The sequence below is a fragment of the Enhydra lutris genome, unplaced genomic scaffold (assembly GCF_002288905.1).
Source record: "Enhydra lutris kenyoni isolate GAN:26980312 unplaced genomic scaffold, ASM228890v2 scaffoldscaffold125, whole genome shotgun sequence".
Classification (NCBI taxonomy): domain Eukaryota; kingdom Metazoa; phylum Chordata; class Mammalia; order Carnivora; family Mustelidae; genus Enhydra; species Enhydra lutris.
This window is the reverse complement of record NW_019154209.1, coordinates 428,772-449,496: the sequence shown is the minus strand read 5'-3', so window position 1 is coordinate 449,496 and position 20,725 is coordinate 428,772. Positions and strand designations below refer to the sequence as shown.

Genomic DNA, 20,725 nt, shown 5'->3' with positions numbered 1-20,725 from the left:
TTTGTGTGTGTGTGATTTATTCTCCTTTAACTTGGAACAGGAGGTCTGATGCCTTTCTTACATACCAAGAGGTCAATGTTAGGTCTTATATTTTTGTGTTAAGATTTGCAGTAAAGAATTTAGCCTTTGGGGGTGCTTGGGTGGCGCAGTGGGTTAAAGCCTCTGCCTTCAGCTCAGGTCATGATTCCAGGGTCCTGGGATCAAGCCCCGCATCGGGCTCTCTGCTCATCGGGGAGCCTGCTTCCTCCTCTCTCTGCCTGCTTCTCTGCCTGCTTGTGATCTCTGTCTGTCAAATAAATAAATAAAATCTTTAAAAAAAAGAGAGAGAATTTAGCCTTTGGTCCCTTCATTGGGAATGATTAATTTTATCCTATTTCATAATGGAAAACAGCTGTTTAGAAATGCAGGCATTTCTTAACAGACATTTTACACAGTGCTTTTTTATATATTTAGGATAACAACTCCCAAGATATTTGTAGAATTCTGGTATTCCAATGATATCGTGCTTCATTTTCAGTACCATCGTACAGTAATTCAGTATCACCATTGCAGCTCTTCTTTCACACCATGAACATTAATTGAGAAAGGCTAACTGAACAATATTAGTTCCTTTTCATAAAATATAATACCAGAGAGCCCTTCCTGGAATGCAAAAGACAATTCCGCAATTTTGGGATATAGTTCAGGCCATCACTTTCACTTCTTGGAAACGAATTTCAGCACAGTAAAGAAGCCAGTTTATCACCCGCCAAATGAGTTTCCCAAAGGCATAATTTTGCTAGGAATGAGCAAATACAACCATGCATTTGTGAAGCTACTTTTGAATAAATCTGCTTTTATTCAGAGTGCCTAGATGAGTTGCAATGTCAACCAAACGGATAAAATATTTTATTTCAATCTTTGCTAATGCACTGAATGGCCTTTGGATGCCAAACAAGTCCCCCCTGCCCCGCCTTTTTTTCCAGTATCTTCGCTACCATGCCTCAACTAAGCCAATCAATCTATATATAATAGGTCAGATTTCCATAACGTCTAGCATCTAATAAATCAAAGTATTCAACTGTGTTTGGTGTAAACCACAATGTTAACCACTAGATCCTGACATGATTTATTTTGAACATTTCGCACAAAAACGGAATCCCTAAGAAGTGACACAATGAAAAGCTTTAAGTCCTTATAAAGTATTTCTGCTTCAGATTGAAGTATTCTGAGCCCAAGATTAACACTACTATTTGCAGAAGCACTATCTGTAGTTATAATTTTGACCAACCTATACTAAAAATTTCAAGACTTTCCTCAACACACAAAATCCAGGTTTTTCTGAATGTACCCGTCACAGACTCCAAGTCCAAAAGAGTCAGATTCCACCAAAATTCTTAACACATAAATTTTATCTAGGTGCAGTTGTTCTCAAACTTTAGGGTGCATCAAAATCAGCTAGAGGGCTTGTTAAAACAGACTGACAAGCCCCATATTCAGTTTCTGACTCAGTAGGTCTAAACCAGGGCCCGAGAATCTGCATTTCCAGTTCCCAGGTGATACAGTACTGTTGGTCAGGGACCATACTTTGAGAACTATTAGCTAGGCACATAGTTAAGTGTATAGGTATTTGGGTAGTGTTTAGATCTCTTGTAACTAGCTGCAATTTAAAACTTCACAAAACTTCTTGACCCAATTTGTCCTAAAAGCGTTCAGCCACCAATCTTTAACATCCTGAGCAACAGTATTTCCTATCTTTACAAATGATTGTTTATGATGTAATTTTTTCTGTACTCAACAGACAACTTTTTTCTTAAACCACCACCTATGAAAGACTTTCAAGCCCTGGCAAATTCTTCATTCACTATATAAATGCAATTCATAGCAGTATCACTTACTCTGTTTGTATTCCAAAACACAACCTATTGAAATTCCAAGCCCCCTTAAAACCTCTTTTTGTTTCAGGACTCCTCATTTTTATACTAGTCATGCTTCTTACAATGGTTTATTTTAAAATGGTCTCTTAAACTGCAGTATTTCAACACATATATTTTATTTAGATATAATATAGAGGAATATGTGACCTTCTTCAGTTGATACTGTCAGCTTTTTGATTTGAGAGAGACAGAGGCAGAGAGAGAAAGAGAGAGAGAGAAAAGACGATGCCTCAAGCCCGATGACTGCTTCTTGCCTGAGGGCATAAAATATATGTAGACTTAAGTGTATTCTTTGTGATGTAAGAGTGCCTAGAAGATGGACTGGTCTATTCTTATAGCTCTGGTTCAGATGCTTTGGGTGTGCTAAGAAATATTCGATAGACCAAGTTTAAGCCTTACATAGTGACCTTATATGAAGATTTATCTGTAAAAATTGTCCTTCTTATAGACATGCCTGCCTATGTGCAAACTGGCAAAAGGAAGTTTCCCGAAGTTGAAAGATACCTTGGTTAAGAATTTGAAGCATATTTTAGTGTTTTAAAAATTTCATTAGTTATCTAACAAAACAATCCTTCATTCTTTCAACCAATGCTTTTTGCAGCTTGGTATGTGTCCAAATACTGTGTAAGGAGATGCAAAGATGAATGAAATATGGTCCCTTCCATCAAGTCACCTGCATATAACAGATAATCACAATGTATTACAGTATAAGCCAATGGAAATATGTAAAGAGTACTATGGGAACACAGGAGGGACTGAAATTAATACAAACTAACACATATGTAAAGTATGTTCCCATACATTATACCCAGTAGTTTTCTTGACTGTCCTGGGAAACATGGTATTACTTCCTTATCCATTTTATAAATGAAGATCTTCAAAATGAAATAATAAATTACCCAAGATCCAACTAGTGACCTGAATCCAAGTCTCTGGACTTCAACTCATTTGCTCTTTTCATTACAGCACAAATCCCTTGTCACTGAATTAGAAGAAAAAATTGTGATTTTTAAATATGTGACCTTCTTGTATAATTTTTTGTCAATTTTCATAGATGTGGGTACAAGAAATATTTCATGCTTACCAAAACTACTATAAAAAAGTACAAGCACAGCAATCAATGGTGTTTTCATTATCTATGTAACAAATTACCCCCAAAACTTAGTGGCTTAATAAAACATTTATTATCTCATAGTATCTGTGGGCATGGCTTAACTGGGTCCTCTGGCTCAGGCTGCAATCTGGGTATTAGCAGGTCTGCAGTCATCTCAAGGCTCAACTGGGGAGGATCCGCTTCCAAGCTCACTCACTTGGCTGTTGGCAGGATTCAGTTTCTTGCAGGTTGTTGGACTGAGGGCCTCAGTTCCTCACTGGCTGTTAGTTGGAGTCTGCCCTCAGTTTCTTGTCATGTGGGCCTCTCCATAGGGCAGTTCACAACATGGCAGCTTGCTTCATCAAAGTGATCAAGCAAGAAAAGCCAGAGAGAGAAAAAGAGAGTGCAAACAAGATGGAAGTCACAGTGGTTTTTTTTTTTATAACCTCATCTTGAAAGTGACATCTGATCACTGCTTCAGTCTGCTCATTAGAAACTAGTCACTAGGGGGGCGTCTGGGTGGCTTAGTCAGTTAAGCATCTGCCTTCAACTCAGGTCATGATCCCAGGGTCCTGGGATGGAGCCCCACATTGGGCTCCCTGCTCTGTGGGGAGTCTGCTTCCCCCTCTCCCTATGTCCCCCCCCCCACCCCGCTCATGCTGTCTTCAATAAATTCTTTTTTTTTTTTTTTTAAGAAACAAGTCATTAGGTCCAGCACACGCACAAGGGATAGGGGGCGATAACACAAGAAAGTGAATACCAGGAGGTGGGGAACATTGGGAGCCAATGTTAGAAGTTTGCTATCATGAATGGCAAGAGGCACTTGGTCACTGTGTCAGGGAGACACCATGGAACAGTAGAGATTCCAATAAATGAAGACCATGTGGCTAAGCAAAAGGGTGCAATCAATGTTGCCAAAGGATCTGACATTTCACAAGTGGTTGGAAAGTCAGACTTTTCTGTAACATTTCACAATTTTTAAAATACTGGCAACAAATTCTCATTTTTTAAAAAAGAAATGTATTCATATGATACAAGTTAAATAGAGGGAAGTGAAAAATTATTCAACTAGATGATGCCTTAATATTCAGTCCAAACCTGCTGCTTGATTTCAGATTCTGATAAACACTACTGGTCAACAAAAATCAATGAAGTTCTTTTAAGAAATATGTGGGCCTATCAGCTGCCAGTCTGCCATCTTTGCCATAACCTTTGTAATTTCCCTCATGGTACAGGTAAAAAGGCAAGGGTTTTGGTGTCTGGTATGCATGTCCTGGTTCTGCCACTTCCATTGACCATGTTACTGGGCCTATGACAAGGGTCAGAGAAATGATCCTCAGGGCTCATACTATATTTTTGTACTTGTCTCCCCTACCAGACAACATTGTCCTGGAGAGAGACAGAGAGACAATCTCCCTGACATCAACACTCCCTTATCTCACTTCCCTGTTTCATTTTCCTCCATAGCACTTACTATACCACCTAAAACACTATGTATTCTTTTTATCTTGTTTATTGTTTGTCCTCCACATTAGAATGTAAAGTTCATAAGATCACAAATCCATTTTGTTCACTACTTTATCTTCACAATCTTGAACTGTGTCTGGCATACAGTAGAAGCCCAATAAATACTCGTTGGCTGAATGAATTCCACTGTTCATAGTACTGGTCTCCCAAAAAGTAGATGTTCAAAAAAATGTTACTTGAAGTGAAAACCACTCACTGTCCTGGTAAGACAAATGCGGTGAAATGAGGCCAGAGAATGGCAGGCAGATTATGAAGGACCCTGCGTGCCATGCCATGTCAATCTTAAAACATGAAAGTAAAATGAAACTTGTTCAACTTAATTGGCATATAAGATACTTTGTGCGAATAGCTGCTGGCATTTATATAGCGTTTACTATGTGCCAGGTAATGTAATAAGCGCTAATGTTAAATCATTTAAGACTTAAAACGAAGTGTGTGATGCAGGTATTATTACTACCCTTATCTTCCAGATGAGGAAACGAAGGCACAGAGAGGTTGATTTGCCTAAGTCTACATACCTAGTAGGTAGAAGAACAAGGATTTAGACCCACCCAGTCTGGTTCCAATGCTCTTAGCCATTATGCTACAGAAACTAAATATAAAGAAACTAAATATAAGAAACATGTTCTGAAAAAGTTTAATTTAAAATGCAACTATACGGTTTTACAGTATGTTAAAGATGAAGGATTTTGGTGTCAAAAATATTTAGGTTTGTATCTCGGCTCAATCATGTTCTAGCAATGCAATCTTAGGCCAGTAGCTATGCTGAGTCTGTTTTTATTTTAGTCATAAAAATGGAGATTAATACATATCCTGAGTGGTGGTTATGAGGATTAAATGGCATAATGAATCTATATAAGGTATCCAGCCCATGTGGTTGCTATTATTACTACCACCAAGAGGGACTTTATAAATATATTGCTAAGCAGCTACCAAACTTAGTTAACAGAGTTTTGTAATTCCATTTGGAATTTAAGTTGACTTACATGGAATTAATATACAACATCATGAAACACTGATTCTAAATTCTTCCTTATCTGACCTTTAAAGGTCTCTATAGTCAGTCAATCAACTATAATCTCACTCTCTCCCAAAAACCATTATTGTATACAATGCGTCAAGCCCTGGAAGCAAATCCCTGCCCTCTTGGAATTCAATTAAAAGAGAATTATATACAAACTCTAGGTTATAAAATAAGTTAAGTTTTGGGGACGTAATGTACCACATTGGAAAAAAAAGAGAGAATTACATGTGATATGAAAATACTATGAAAGAGAAAAAAATGAGAGGTTAAAGAGCATTTGGGCAGCATATCATTCATGTTGGCTGGGAAAGATGCATAGTGATAATTTTTGAACAATCTGCAGGAATTTTCTATGTAAGGGTGAGAGTAACATAGGCAAAGCACTAGGTGAGCACACCGTAAGCCTAGGAAACTAAAAAGTTTAGGATGGTTGGGACACTCCAATGGCTGGAACAGGTGTGGGCAGAGGTAACCACCAAATAAGGCTGGACAGAGTTTGGAATCAGACTGGAAAAGGCCCTGTCTGCCATGCTGAGAAGTCTGGACTTGGGAGGGTAGGCAAAAAGCAGCCAGTGGGTATCTTTGAGCACACAACGAAGTCAGCTTTGGTCTTCAGGATGGTATCCCTGACAGCAATGGTTAAGAGGGACTATAGTCCAGAAAATGGCAGAGAAAAAGTTAAGCTATTTTCATGGTTCAGATAAGAAATGATGCAGCTTGGAATAAGGCAATGGGAGTGGAACTGGCTGGATGCTGGAGACATTTTTTTTTTAAAGATTTTATTTATTTATTTGACAGAGAGATCACAAGCAGGCAGAGAGGCAGGAAGAGAGAAAGGAGGAAGCAGGCTCCCCGCTGAGCAGAGAGCCTGACGCGGGGCTCGATCCCAGGACTCTGAGATCATGACCTGAGCTGAAGGCAGCGGCCTAACCCACTGAGCCACCCAGGCGCCCCTGCTGGAGACATTTTTAAGACAGAAGTGACAGGACCAGGTAACCAACTGAATATGGGAAGTGAAAGGAGAGTAAAGAATTAAAGACTCCATCATCTCTGGCTTGAAATAGATAAAAGACAATGTTCAAACAAAAAGAGAATACTGGGAATATAACCAGTTCTCGGGGAAAATAATGAGCTCTATCTTGAATATTTTTAAGGTTAAAAGACCTATAACACATTGAGTAGTAGAGCTGAAAAGGTATGTCAAAAGCTCATGAGGCAGTTTGGGTGTAGAGAAAGAGCTACAGGAATCATCAAAATATAGTTCATATTTAAAACCATAATAATGGTAAGATTGCTCAGGAAATGAATATAGAAGAATATGACTAGGACAGAAGCCTTGAGAGCACTGAGGCTTAAGAAAGTAGGCGAAGGAGGAGCAACTTAGGAAAGGAGAAAGAACTTGAGACTTATAAAGAGAATGAGAAGTGTGTAGCATTATGAAATCCAAGGAAGGCAATTCAAGGAAAGGATGGCTCAACAGTGTCAATTATCTCAGAAGACCAAAAAAGGTTAAGAGTGGAAATGGATATGGCAGCGTGAGAATGGTGACATCAGATATCAAGCGGCAACAGGCTAGAGAATGGGAATTAATAGTCTTCTTTGTTCATAAATAATGGTTAAAAGGGAAGAATGGGATAAGAATAATGGCTTAAGGGAATGAAAAAGTAAAGGCAAAGTTTTTGTTGTTTAAAGGTTACTTGTTTATGCTGTAAGTGCAAGAACCAGAGGGAGAGACTGAAAATTCAAAAAAGGAAGAGACTGCTGTGACTCACTCACTTGGCACTTAGCTTACACATGTGCTTTATATTGGTAGTACTATACATTTAGCAATGCTGGCACAAACTAAGTGCTCAACAAGTTGACTTCTTATTGTTTTTCTTCGTGTATTTATGCATATTATCTGGTCAATAAAAGTGTACAATCTTACACAAGAATATACAAAAAGAAGGAAACAGTGTGGTGGAATTGTGGAAAGGGACTTAGAGCAACACAGACCCAGAACAAGAACATTTATCCAGCACTTAGCAGTATACAGACCAAAGAAAAATCATTTCACCTCTTTGCACCTCAGTTATTCAACTGTTAAAATTGGGAAGAATACTGTGCATTCTTGCAAGCTTGTAAGGAATAAATGAGATATTTAAGAAGCACTTTATGTACAACTTGGTGCTCAAGAAGTAGTAATAATAATTATTATAATCATTTTTCCTACCATTAGAGCACCTAGAAGTGTCCCTGACTTTTCAGAATGTGTCTATAACTAAGGGTAAATAAATAACCCAGAAGTACAGCAGCCATTGCTCTACTATATTTCAGAGAATGAAAGCATAAAATGACATCAGCTTTTGGTCAGACTTTTCAAAACTTTGATCGTTCTTGTACCACCAACATGATTTCTGCCACATCCAAGTACTGCAACTTAATACTCTTCTTTAAATCAACTCGTTTTTAACGGTCCCATTCTAAAGAATTATAACTGTGAAGTGGTGGGTTTGATGTTTTCTCTTTTTTTTTCTAATGTACATTAACTATTAAAACAAAACATTCATCCCCAGAACCACCTGAGTCATCTCCCAAACTACAGTCTAAAACTGCTTTTGGCTGCTCTACTTTTCAGACCCTTAAGAAGAGAACAAGCTAGCAGCTGGTCAGTATACTTAATTTTCCTGCCATTAACAATTGCCACTACAAAGGTTTGCAGAACATACTAAAGAAACCAACCAAATGACAAAGTTTACGCCAATAATATACGCTGAATCTTCTCATGGGAAGTCTTAACGTTGTCTAAAGCTAAACGGACAACCTAGCAATTTATCTTTTATTTAATCCCTCAACCTTTATTTTCTCAATTACAAATGAAAATGAGATTAGGAATAAAGCCCAATTTTGTGGCCTAGGCTGAAGAATAAAACCAAGGGGAGGAAAAATAAAGTAGTGGGTTTTGTTCGGAAGCACTTAGCAGTTCAGTTGAAAGAAATGGTAGCCATGCAGATCATCCAAAGTGAAAAACTGCTATCTTCAAGATAGTGATACACTCCTCTATAAAGGCAAACCATGATCAGTTATCAACCAATACTTTTTAAATCTATACTATAAACCAGGAAGCTCTCCTTCACTCCAACAATAAAAATCACCAACCAGAACGAGGAAAGAGAACTTCATTCACTGAGAACAACTACAGATACTTTACAAATATGATTTTGGAGCCAGTCTTAAATCCACTCTATTAAGACCCACACTACGCATTTTTAAAAAGTTACTCCCTACAATCCACTCTCTTAGAGTTATTGACCTATTCATTCAGGGGTAAAAAAAAAAACTGTATCCTAAACCTAAAATATTCAGGACAGTATGGAGAATATGAAAAGATCAAAGAATCTGTTTACAATCTAGCATAGGGAATAAGATTTATATATTCCTCAAATGGTTGTTCTCAGGATCGTTGGGAATTTTTTCCCCAATACTGTATTATGAAAAACTTAATAGGACAAAGTTGAAATTTTGCAGTGAGCACACAAACACCCACCACTGAGATTCTACTATTTTCACTATACTTGGTTTATCAATCCATCTTATTAGGATGAACTACTGGGATTTTACAAATGAGACTGTGTAAAAGAGAATTTTGGTAGGCCATAGTAAGGCTGCTTCTCAAAACTTTTGATTGATAGGGTGCATGAACAAAAAAAGTTTGGAAACCACAAATCCACACTCAGTGTTTAACTCTCCTGCCAACCTACAATCAAAATCCATTCAGATCTCATGGCTGGCCATTTATGTTTCCACACCCTTGCCCACTACCTGAACTATATCCTTCCCAGCCCTCTTTCAAGGCTCAGCCCAATCTGTGAAGCCTTTCCCAGCTTTCAAACCCTCATTCAGAATTAACCATGCCCCCTATAGGGGCCATATTTTTCATCAATTGTAATTAGCTCACAGTATCTACAACTTGGTTTTGTCTTTTACTAAACTGACCTCCGTAAGTACTGAGATTCCCTTTTTTTGGTCTGAATCCTCGGCAACAGGCATGGTACCTAGCCTACAGCAAGCAATAAATGAATATAAATAAATGACTCAGACCTGTCTTTACCAGGAACCAGGGAAGATTTTAGGTGAGTATGGAAAGGATCTAATAATCACATTGGCACTTTAGATTTGTCTTAGAGCACTGTTAAGATCATGAGCTCTGGAGTCAGACTGCCCCGGCATGAATCCTGGAATTTCAGCTCTGCTGTTTATTGCTGGGTGACTTTGGGCAACTTTCTAAACCTCCTGTGCCTTAGTTTCTTATTTGGAAAACAGGGATAATACTGCTTCACAGGTTATTGTGAGGATCAAATGAAATAATTTTGTTGTTAAAGCACACAGATTAGCGCCTGGCACATATAGTCAGTCACTGTCACCAGCAACCAGATTAACAGTGACACTGAGGTAAAAAGTCCTTAAAGCTTGGGTGGCAGCAATGAAAACAAAGTAAAAAGAATCCTTATGAATGAAGAATCTATTGAAAAATGTTCAGTCAAGAAGGCAAACAAATGAATGTTGTATTTTTTTGCTACTTTGTTTGAGATAGCTCTTTACTAAAAATTTTATTATTAAAAACAGCTATAATCTATCCAATCCAGACACAGATTTGATGATGTGCACAAGGAGTTCTAGCATGAATGCACTGTAGTCACAAACTCTATGACCACTGCAAGCTTCTTGATGCAGGTCTTCCAGTCTCTCAGATGAGATTTTTTTCCTCCACATTACTCCACCCAGGACCATTTCTTTGATTCTCACAATTCCCTGTCCTGTCTTCCAATTGTGACCACATACCCAAGAGCCTTGGTTGGAAAATGGGTTTGAGGTTTTGTCCTACCCAACCCTGTACTACTTTTTCTTCTTCTTGCCCACCTCCTTTACTTCTCAAGCCTTGCTATTCTCCACACGTAAGAACTTGAAACCTAAGAGTATGGGAAAGCAACAGAGCAACAGGAATGGTGCCAAGAACTGGGGAATGCTGCCAAGCTCTTCTGTAGGCCCCATATGCAGTGACCAACTACATGCAGAGATTGGATTTAACTGCCCATGGGGCCTCACATGCTTGATATTCCTTTTTGCTCCTGTTCATTCTCTTTCTCCCACTTAAAGTAGCCCTCCCAAACCCATAACCCATTCAAATCCAATCCATCCCTGAAGAACTAGAGATCCATCTTCTTCAAGTCTCCCCTGACCCTTTTAGCCCATAGATATACCCTCCCACACACAGATTCTGTACTTACAGTCTGTACCATAAAGCATAATCACATACACACTTATACCATTAAATAAATTTCATGTTTATATATTTGGTTTTCCACGGGCAGGAAACCATGACTCACAGTCCCTTAAACCCCTCACTCTCAGTGGTCTAACACTTGTTGAACAGTGACTGAATCAGTGGGTTTTTTTTTTTTTTTATTTGTTTCGGTTAAGGCAGGAGGAGCTAGAGGCATGTTGAAATGAAAAAGGCTGAATGGACAGATGGGTAAAAAAAAAAAAGCGCACAGGGTCAAAATGGGGGGAAAAAGTTGTAGAAGAAAGGTATTCGATTATCTGCTTAATTGATTTGTTGCCAGGTTGGAGACATACGTAAGAGAGATGCCAAGTAGAAAACTGTGGAAAAAGGCATGACAGCTTGAGGCAGAAGACAGCAGGAGAGAGATGGGATCACAAAAGAAATTCAGCTAAAACCCAGAGACAGGCCACTGGATAAGTGAAGATAAGGGGAGTTACTGGGATGACATGGGTAGATGTGGTTGTGTTGGTGAGCGAACCAGTAGGGGGGGTATGAAAGGGTGGGTAGATGGATAAAATGATAAAGGTTAAGCAAGTGGATTAGCTGATTAGGCGGTGAGTAGGTGGGGGACAGGTTAGCAGGTGGGTGGTTAGGCGTTTAGCTGGGAGGGAATAGGTGTGGGGCATATTATTTAAGATCCGGCCCCTCCCTCACCTTGACCCGGAAGCGGATGAGTGCTAGCCTCACGCAGTGGCTCAGGCAGGCCGGTGGCAGGAACCAGGCCCGTGGAGGAGGGGTGCCCTTGTTGCCCACGTGTCCCACGATCAGTTGCGCTGTCTGCCGTTCGGCCTGGCACCGACGGCCCCATTCGGCCAGCCGGTCCTTTCCCAGGCCCCCGGGGAACATGACCACCAGCTCCAGGCCGTCGCCGCCGGGATAGGCACAAGCCTGGCATAGCGCTGACAAGTAGCCCAGCATGGCGTTCCATTGGCCGCCACACACCCAGTCCGTCTGGTAGCCACCATAAAGCCGCGGAAGCGCCGAGCCCGCGTCCACAAGCACCCGGGCCCCGGGCAGCGGAGGGGGCGGCGGCGGCAGCGGCGGGTGCAGCCCAGGGTGCGCTTGGCCGTGGTGGTGGAAGTGGTGAGCGGGGTGATGGTGCCGAGTCGGCCCCGCGCCCCCGGAGTAGGCACCCAAGGCAGCGGGCGGGAGCGGCGGTTGCAGAGGCGCGGAGCCCCTGGTGGTGCGTGGAGCCCCGGGCGCTAGTGCCGCCGTAGGCGGCAGCTGACGATGCTGGTGCTGTTGCTGCTGGCGCGAGACCGTGCGCGCGAGTTTGAGGAGGTCCACGGGCACCACGGCCCCGGGACAACGCTTCTCCAGGAACTCTTGGAAGCCCTGGACGCCCATGCTTCGTCGGTGGGCAGACGAGACAGCGGCTGCGCGAGCAGGTTAGGCGGCGATCTGGGCGCGAAGCAGGGGGCGGGCGCCTGCGCACTCCGCGGGGGGCGAGAGGGGCGGGAAAAGGATTCCCGAGGGGAGGGGTGAGCGAGCGAGGGGATGAGGGCGGGGTGGGGAGGAGACCACAGATCGGATTTGGGTGGGGAGAAGGGGTGAGGCCGACCCGATTTAGGAGAGGCTGGGAGGATAAGAGCAATGACGGGCTCTACTGACTTCTCTCCCCCCCCCTCACCGGCCGCTCTTCACCGCTTCAAAAGGGGTGGAGCTTCTTCCTTCCACCTCCGGGAGCCATGTTGTCTCGTCTTCTCTATGGTACACGCTTTCCAGCTGCGGGAGGGGGAGCCGGGCCGGGCGGAGGGGCATCCTGGGAGTTGTAGTCTTCTTTATGGTCTCAGGATGCAGTCCAGGAACAAGATTACCACCTCTTTCTGCCCTAGCGCTCACAGGATCCGAGATGGCGGGGAGTGATATGTGTTTAGGATTTGCACTCCAATTCCCTCTATCCGCCGAGTTGCTTCAGGATATTTACCGCCTTTCCCAGGAAAAGGAATTTGGGGGGGAGAAGTGATGCATCATGGGAAAGGAAGTAGCGTGGATTGAGATCAGCTAAACAACGCTAAAATTCGCTAGGAGGGAGCGTTTTCCTTTGCGGGGGGGGGATAATATGCGTAGTTTTTAAATGAATGCGATGGGACATATGAAATTTAAGTGCTAACCAACATTTCTTTAGTAACCCACGTAACTTTTAACACCGTAATTCTTCGAAGAGTTGTTGACCCCAATTTATGAGTGGTGAAATCGACATTATTTGCCCAACCCAATGCAGAGACAAAGTGAAATTGAGTATCACTTTTTTTTTTTTTTTTTTTCAGAAAGTTTTTGGTCAGGGAATAAGCACCAACACAGATTAAACTGCAAGTTGTACCTTTCCACTATTCATTGAGCTACAGCGTCGTATAGTTTGGATCTTTGTTTCCAAATCTCGCTGAATCTGTCAGGGAGCTCTTGCAGAGTAATTGCAAGGGCTACAATTGCAGATGTACAGAATTTTATAAGAAAAAAAAAAAGATTTTCAGCCTGCTTCTCAGTTGATTCTGAGGTAGCAGTAACTGGCTTTTAGGGCCCACTCTTTTAGCGGGAGGAGGGCAGAAAACAAGATCTGTTTTATAATGATGAGTAGTAGCCAGATCTGGCTTGGAACATAATGAAAGATGGGAGGTAATAGCAGGCAGAGTTAGAATGCAGAAGTGCAGAACCCAAGAGTAGTCAAGATGAATGAAGTTTGAGAACAGTCTAGTAGGATTCAAAAGCTGAAAATGCTTCAAGCTCCATAAAGGAATTTATCATAAAAGAACAAGACAGAACAAGCTAGATTGGCAAGGAATAAATAGATGGTGAAGCAGTGCACACAGATAACTCTTGAAAACGAGCAGTGAAAGGAGAGCACAGTGGCTTGAAGGGATGAAAGATGGAAAGAATAGAGGTTTTCTAGTACAGTAAACACCTATTGGATTGTCTCTCAACCCTCATTTTCTGAGAATTGACCCTCCTACCATTGACAGAGTTACAGCAAAAACTGCCATGTTCTTATAACCATAGCTGAATGGTAGAAAGGCAGGCAAATAGTCCAAGCTGGGTCAATTAGAATCTCATTCTCTGGGGGCGCCTGGGTGGCTCAGTGGGTTAAAGCCTCTGCCTTCGGCTCAGGTCATGATCCCGGGATCCTGGGATCAAGCCCCGCATCATCATTGAGCTCTCTGCCAGTGGGGAGCTTGCTTCCCCCCTCCCCCTGCCTACTTGTGATCTCTGTCTGTCAAATAAATAAATAAACTCTTTAAAGAAAAAAAAGAATCTCATTCCCTAGAAAATTGGAATTGGGCCAGAGAGATCAGTTTTTCTCTAAGCATAAAACTTGGAAGCTGTCAGCAATTTTACCACAGAGGGACAGAAATAAAATATACTGGTCTATAGAAAGTGAAGAAAAATGCAGATTGCCAGCATAGAAATGAAAGATAGTCTTCGTGTTTAAGTTCCAGGTTCTTTATCATTCCTGAAGCATTTTTGGTCCTGTGAGGCAACCCCATATCCTTACTATTACTATTTTTCAGGCAGAATTGGGTTAGAAACTACTTACAAAAACACATACACACACAAAAAGAACACCCTTCAAGAACTGATATGGGAAATGGAGTGTGACAACTTACAGACCCTAAAATATGGAACTGGCAGAGACTGGAGATCTCCCACATCAGTTAATGGGAAGTTGGCATTCTGTGGTATTTGGCAGTGAAGCAGTTGCTTATTGCTCTTGGGACTCAAAACAGAGCAGCCCTTCTGCCTGTATCAAGAGATGTGCAATTGCTGAGTGTCCGATTTTTGTGGGCTTTGCTGACTTAGAGCAGTAGAACTCTCTCATGTCAAATGTTTCACTGATTAGGAAATTGCCATCTAGGTAATTGGAATGAGGTTATCTGTATAAGCCTTATAGATTCCTTGTTCTCCAAATCCCCCAAGTGTGATGATGTCTCCCTCTGTAAATGCATTCAGCTGGAATGCAAGGAAGAGAGGATAGGTGTAACACACCCAAGGAAGATTAGAAAAGAGGGATGGGGTGGCTGGGTTGCTCAGTCAGTTAAGCGCCAGACTCTTCATTTTGGCTCAGGCTGTGATTGTCATGGGATCAAGCCCCGTGTTGGGCTGGGTGCTCAGTACAGAGTCTATTTCTCCCTCTCCCACACTCTCACTCTCATAAATAAAATCTTTAAAGAGAGACACAGAGAAAGACACCTCATAGCTTTGAACTCAGCCTATTATTATCTACCCAAGCTCTGAACTGGAGACCTTGAGCAGAATGCCAGAGGGAATAAGCCAAATCATTAGGTAGAGTGCTAAGAGATAGAACCTGCAACATGATGAGCCAGGTTATTCCCTTTAGTAGATCTGAAGATTCAAAGAGAATACTTTGACAAGATTCTTGGACTTGTTATTAGCATTCTGAGTCCCCTCAAATGAAATCCACAGGCAGTCAAATGAAGTTTTGAGGAAGTTGTATCACCAGAAAATCTTTTATCTAGTGACTAGGGACCGTAAACAGTGATTTTCAAAGTATGGTCCCTGGACCAGCACATCAGCATCACCTACAAACTCAGAAATTCTCAGGCGTCACCTCAGACCTGTAGAATCAGAAACTCTGTGAGTGGGGCCAGCAATCTGTGTTTTAAGTAATATCAAAGATAAACAAAACTCGACATTAGTTAAAGCAGTGAAAGCTGGGTGAGGAGGGCACTTGTGATGAGCACTGGGTGTTACATGTAAGTAATGAATCACTAAATTCTACTCCTGAAACCAATTTTACCATATATGTTAACTAGAATTTAAATAAAAACTTGAAATTAAAAAAAAAAAAAAGGTAGCGAGAACAGATTTTATTCCGTAACCAGTAGGGGAAATCAGTAGGGGAAAAAGCTGGGCTCTGTTCCCACTTGTGCAGAGTTGACTGGGTGTTTTAAAGGGAGGATGAGGGAGGACAGAGAAAGAGGGGGCAGGGGCTCAAGTAGAGTCAGGGAAGTGAAAAAATTACAAAAAGTGGGTAAGAGTGCAAAAGCGATTAGGCCAGGTAGGTCTGCTAGCTGGCAATTATCAAAGATAGGGTGCTATTCCTACAGAGACTTCAAGATAGAGGCTCTAGCCTTCCTGATGATTACATTTCAACGGAACGGCTCTCAGGTCCTTAAGAAATATCTTTCTGAGCTGTAAGAAATACATACACATCTCAAGGGGGGAGAGGAAGAACTAACAATTGTAAGCCCTTTTTAGTAAACGCTCTAAAAAAGGGAGGTCAGGGTCCTATCTTTAAGTGTTGGCTAGAGCAACAGCCCTGAGCTTTCCAGATAGGAAATGGGTCATCTCAGGAACCAGCCTTAGGCTGCTAGAAGCCATACTAAGTTTGGCCAAGTCTCTTGGCGCAGGTGTTTGAAGGGAGTGTTTGTGTTGAGAAAAGTATTCACAGGTCTCTCACCTCCAGGTGACTGTAATGCACTCTTAAGCATGAGAATCACTGCTCTTCTAGAACATGCCATAGGTCCAAGTACAGATGGTTAAGTGAGAAGGTGCATTAGTAAATTGACTCCCCAAAGTTTTTTTTTTTTTTAAGATTTTATTTATTTATTTGACAGACAGCGAGATCACAAGTAGGCAGAGAGGCAGGCAGAAAGAGGGGAGGAAGCAGGCTCCCCGCCAAGCAGAGAGCCTGATGCGGGGCTCGATCCCAGGACCCTGAGATCATGACCTGAGCCTAAGGCAGAGGCTTTAACCCACTGAGCCACCCAGGTGACCCCAAAAGTTTTTCTATGCCTGTAATTTATTTCCTTTATTCCTATCCGGGTGGAAATGGTGCATACTTGGACCTGGTGGCTAATAATGGTGTGCCCCTCTGCTTTCCTAAAAGGGAATGCAGATTTTAATGGTGGTTAATCTATTTCTGTATTTCTCATGTTAGATCTATTGGTTGCAGTTAAGTTTACTAAAGGTTGCGGGATCAAGAGGAGCCACATTTAGGTTGTCACTGAAGTAGATGAGGAAGGGGCATGTCTACCCTATGCTGTTGCTTCTGGATGCAGAAGTTGCAAGTGACTTGCACTTATCCATGGATTCTGTTAGGTATGGGCATTTTTGGAATTGTAGATATGGGGGAAATGGCATGTGTTTATGGGCAGTTAAGTGGAGTATAGGTAAACATCTGGTGTTTTGTCTTCCCAGTACCGCTTTTCTACCACCTTCTCTGCCTTATCCTCATGGTTGTAGCAGGAGCCATCCTTTATGTACCTTCACAGAGAATTTGGGATTGAGCTGAAGAGTGAAAAATCCTGGCTGCATTCAACCACTTTATTTATTTGTTCCTCAGGTCCATCTGCATTATCCCTGGGTTTTGTGAGACACCACCATCTTTATAATAAATTCCTCTTTTTGCTTAAGCTTGTTCAAATTGGATTTCTATTACTTGTACACAAGAGTCTTAACATACCTAATACAGGAGAAACTTTATGCTCCATAGGCCAGAGAGGGTAGAGATAACATAGGCCAAAGCCCTGAAAGCAGAAGGGGATAGTAGATGTCACAGAACAGTATTTAAGGTGCGTGCTTTGGAGCCAAGGTCTGGGTTCCAATATTAGTTCAACTCCTTATTAGTTATCTAACTTTAACAAGTTACTTAGCCTTTTGATCCCTTACTCTAACTGTGAAATAGATATCATTAATATCTGTGTGATAGAATGTGAAATAGAAATCATTAATTCATTCAACAGATTTGGTCCCTACTACATGCCAGGAATAAAGGTGGACACTGGGAGAAAGCAGTTTTTGGCAGTCAAGGAGCTTAGAAGGGAGATGGATACTTACCTCAGAAGCTTATGGAGATTAAATGATGTAGAGTGCTTAGCATAATAAGTGGCACAGTACGCACCTAAATGAATGTTCATTCTTATCATGAAGAGTGGAGAGAAGCATCAGGAGTTTGCCTAGAGAGTTCACATTGGACTCAATCTTCTGGAATCTTACACTTAAGTAGCAACTAAGCTCTTCAGTGTCTGCAAGGGGCCAACTTAGCTTTCTCTATCGCCCAGAACCTTGGGGCCTGTTTGAGAGGCTATAAGCTCATATGGTTATAGGAAATAGTTAATTAGAAGGTCTAATGAGGCTGCCATATTTCTTGTTTTTCTTGAACCAGCAACTCTCTAATAGCAGGCAGGGAAGTCATTTGATTAGTAAACAATGACAGTGGTTCTCAACCCTAATTATATTAATATGTGGATGTAACAGTACTGGTTGTAGGGATGGGACACAGACACATTATTTTAAATTGTAGTAAAATACATACAACAAAATTTACCATCTTCACCATTTTTAAGTGTGCAATAGTGTTAAGTACATTCACATTGTTGTGCTTTATGTAGCTCCCCAGGCAGGTGATTTTAATATGCAGTCAGGGTTGAGAACCTCTGAACTGGAATGGAGAAAACTTACAAATACTGGTTAATTTCTGAGGCTATTTCTTCATTAGTAACATGCATGCCAGCTAGTCCTTTGCAATTCTTCATCTATCTATCACAAGGTCCTGCTCCTATTTGGACCATTACCTATGCTATACATCTTCATTTCTGTCTTGAGCTTCTGTTGTAAGACCCCACCCCCTTTTTCCGTACTACTACTACTACTACTACTACTACTACTACTACTACTACTACTACTACTACTTCAGCTCCTTCAAAACACTTTAGGCACAGACAGTTCTGCCATCTCAATTCTTTTATCTAGTGGTACACATTTTTTTTCCCTCAAATTATTTTCATACAGGGCTTTTGCAATATTAAATGAAGGCCAAATTAAAGGATTTTTTAAAAGATTTTATCCATTTATTTGACAGAGATCACAAGTAGGCAGGGGATTGGGGGGAGAGCAGGGAGCTGCTCAGCAGGGAGCCTGACGTGGGTCTCAATCCCAGGACTCTGGGATCATGATCTGAGCTGAAGGCAGAGGCTTTAACCCTCTGAGCCACCCAGGCGCCCCAGTGATGCACATTTTAAGTGGGTTTTATATTGTCTTATTCCCCAACTTAAACACTTTCACCTCTGGACCTCACTCTGTTACATCATCTAGGACCTTTTGGGCCAATACCTAATCTCTTCCACCAACAGATTTCACAATGACTCACCGGTTGGGTTCAGTTTTGTCACCTGTTTCCTCTTCTCTTAAAATAGTGATAATGTAAGGTCCCTTGAGCAGTCATTACTATTATTTGAGCACACCTACTATGTACAAGGTATAGTGCTAAGCCCTCTCTTTGCTTTTTCATTTAGTCTGGAAACAACCTGACTGAGGCAGCTATCCTTTTTATAGAAAAGGAAATCAAAGTGGAAAAGTTAAGCAGTGTTCCCAAGTTTACAAAGCCAGAATACAAATCTGGGTCTGTTGGACTCTAAAAATTCTATCTGTATTAACCCAAACTGAAGGCAGATGCTCAACCAACTGAGCCACCCAGGCACCCCTAAAAATATTTTTTAAATCCTCAGCTAACCTTGGGTATTTTTGGTCTCTAACTCTTCCTCCAGGGCTAGTTGCATAAATATATGCACAGTTCTTCTAAGTTATCAAGTGAACAAGTGATCGAACCTCATTTGGCAGTTTCCTAAGTCATTGTAGTGTAGTAAATGAGAGACGTGGGAGGGAAATTTCCAAATATACTTTTTTCCCTAAACATGTACCATAAACATTGTCAACATGAAAGGAAATCTTAATAAGTTTGTGCAAAGGGCACATTTTGAATCCTTGTTTGTACCATAAACACAGTTCTACTCCTGAAATGATGAAACAAGCACTGGATATAACCTCATGAAAGACATGTAAAAAGAGCACCTACTAATGCTGATTAATAGATGGAAACTTATTGTAAATGTATGTGGATTATTTTTCCAACAGTGTATCTGAGAGTTGTATGGCCTGAGGTTTTTCCCATGAGCTTGGGAGTCAGACAGACCTAGGTTTGGGTCCAGGCTTCACCATTTCCTAGTTGTGTTAACCATGGCAAATTCTTTAATCTCTCTGATCCATAAATTTTCTCTGTAAAGTTGAGATAGTAAGACTTAGCTTATAGGATTGTTTTTTGAATTAAAAATATCACAGGTAAAAGCCTAAATAACACAACAGGTACTCAGAAAAATCATAATGAGTATTATAATTATAGCTCATTGGTAAGAGTGGAGAAGAGGTACAACTCAAAATTTGCTAGAGCTATATACATCAAGAGATAATCGATGGCTTGGTTAATTTGTTCAGCCAGCATAATCTATAGGACTAAATCTTTTAGATCTCCTAAAAATTACACTTGATAAATGAAGAACCAGTTTAAGCCAGGTGATTGCAGTGACTATGAAAGCATTTTAATAAGATACCATACTCATTTTATAACACAGCCTTTATTTTCTTTTTCAAAACAAAATTTCCAAGAAACAAAACAAAATACTTACAATGGCTGGGTACAAATGAAATAAAAATCACAGTTTCAAAGAACCAAAATCAGATGACTGCTTAAAGGCAGATCACTTGGTTTACCAAAGGAAAAAAAAGGGTTAATGTCAAGAAGGATTAAAATTAAGTTTAACAACATTCTTTCTATATAATGCTACATTCCCCAATTAAGAAAGGAGAGTTTGCATATACAACTAAATGTTAAGTGTAAAGAAGTGGCTGAAATTCTGCATACTTCATAGCAAATTATGCATGAAAGTTTATTAATTGCATAAACTTCCTGAGTGGCTCCCATGCTGCACTAGGTCTACATGCTTAATATTCATATCAAACAAGTTACAGCTTTAAGTGATTGAGCATGACAGACCTTGAACAACTGCACTTTCCGATCAGTCACTATTTTCGCTGTGGGTATGGTCTGG

The 20,725-nt window shown here is 41.0% G+C and overlaps 1 protein-coding gene across 3 annotated transcripts in view; it reads right to left on the bottom strand.

The window, feature by feature from the left end:
• The window catches only part of LOC111139931 (family with sequence similarity 120C), a 111,235-nt gene extending 98,946 nt beyond the window's left edge, over positions 1 to 12,289 (bottom strand). For 2 of the 3 annotated variants that reach the window (XM_022492344.1, XM_022492345.1), the window contains exon 1: positions 11,538 to 12,289. In XM_022492344.1, the coding sequence (XP_022348052.1) occupies positions 11,538 to 12,230 (693 nt within the window). In that variant the 5' untranslated portion in view covers positions 12,231 to 12,289. Of the gene's footprint in view, positions 1 to 3,204; positions 3,366 to 11,537 lie in introns of those variants that run through there. The other variant, XM_022492346.1, reaches the window with a different exon arrangement.
• Positions 12,290 to 20,725: the final 8,436 nt, after the last annotated feature.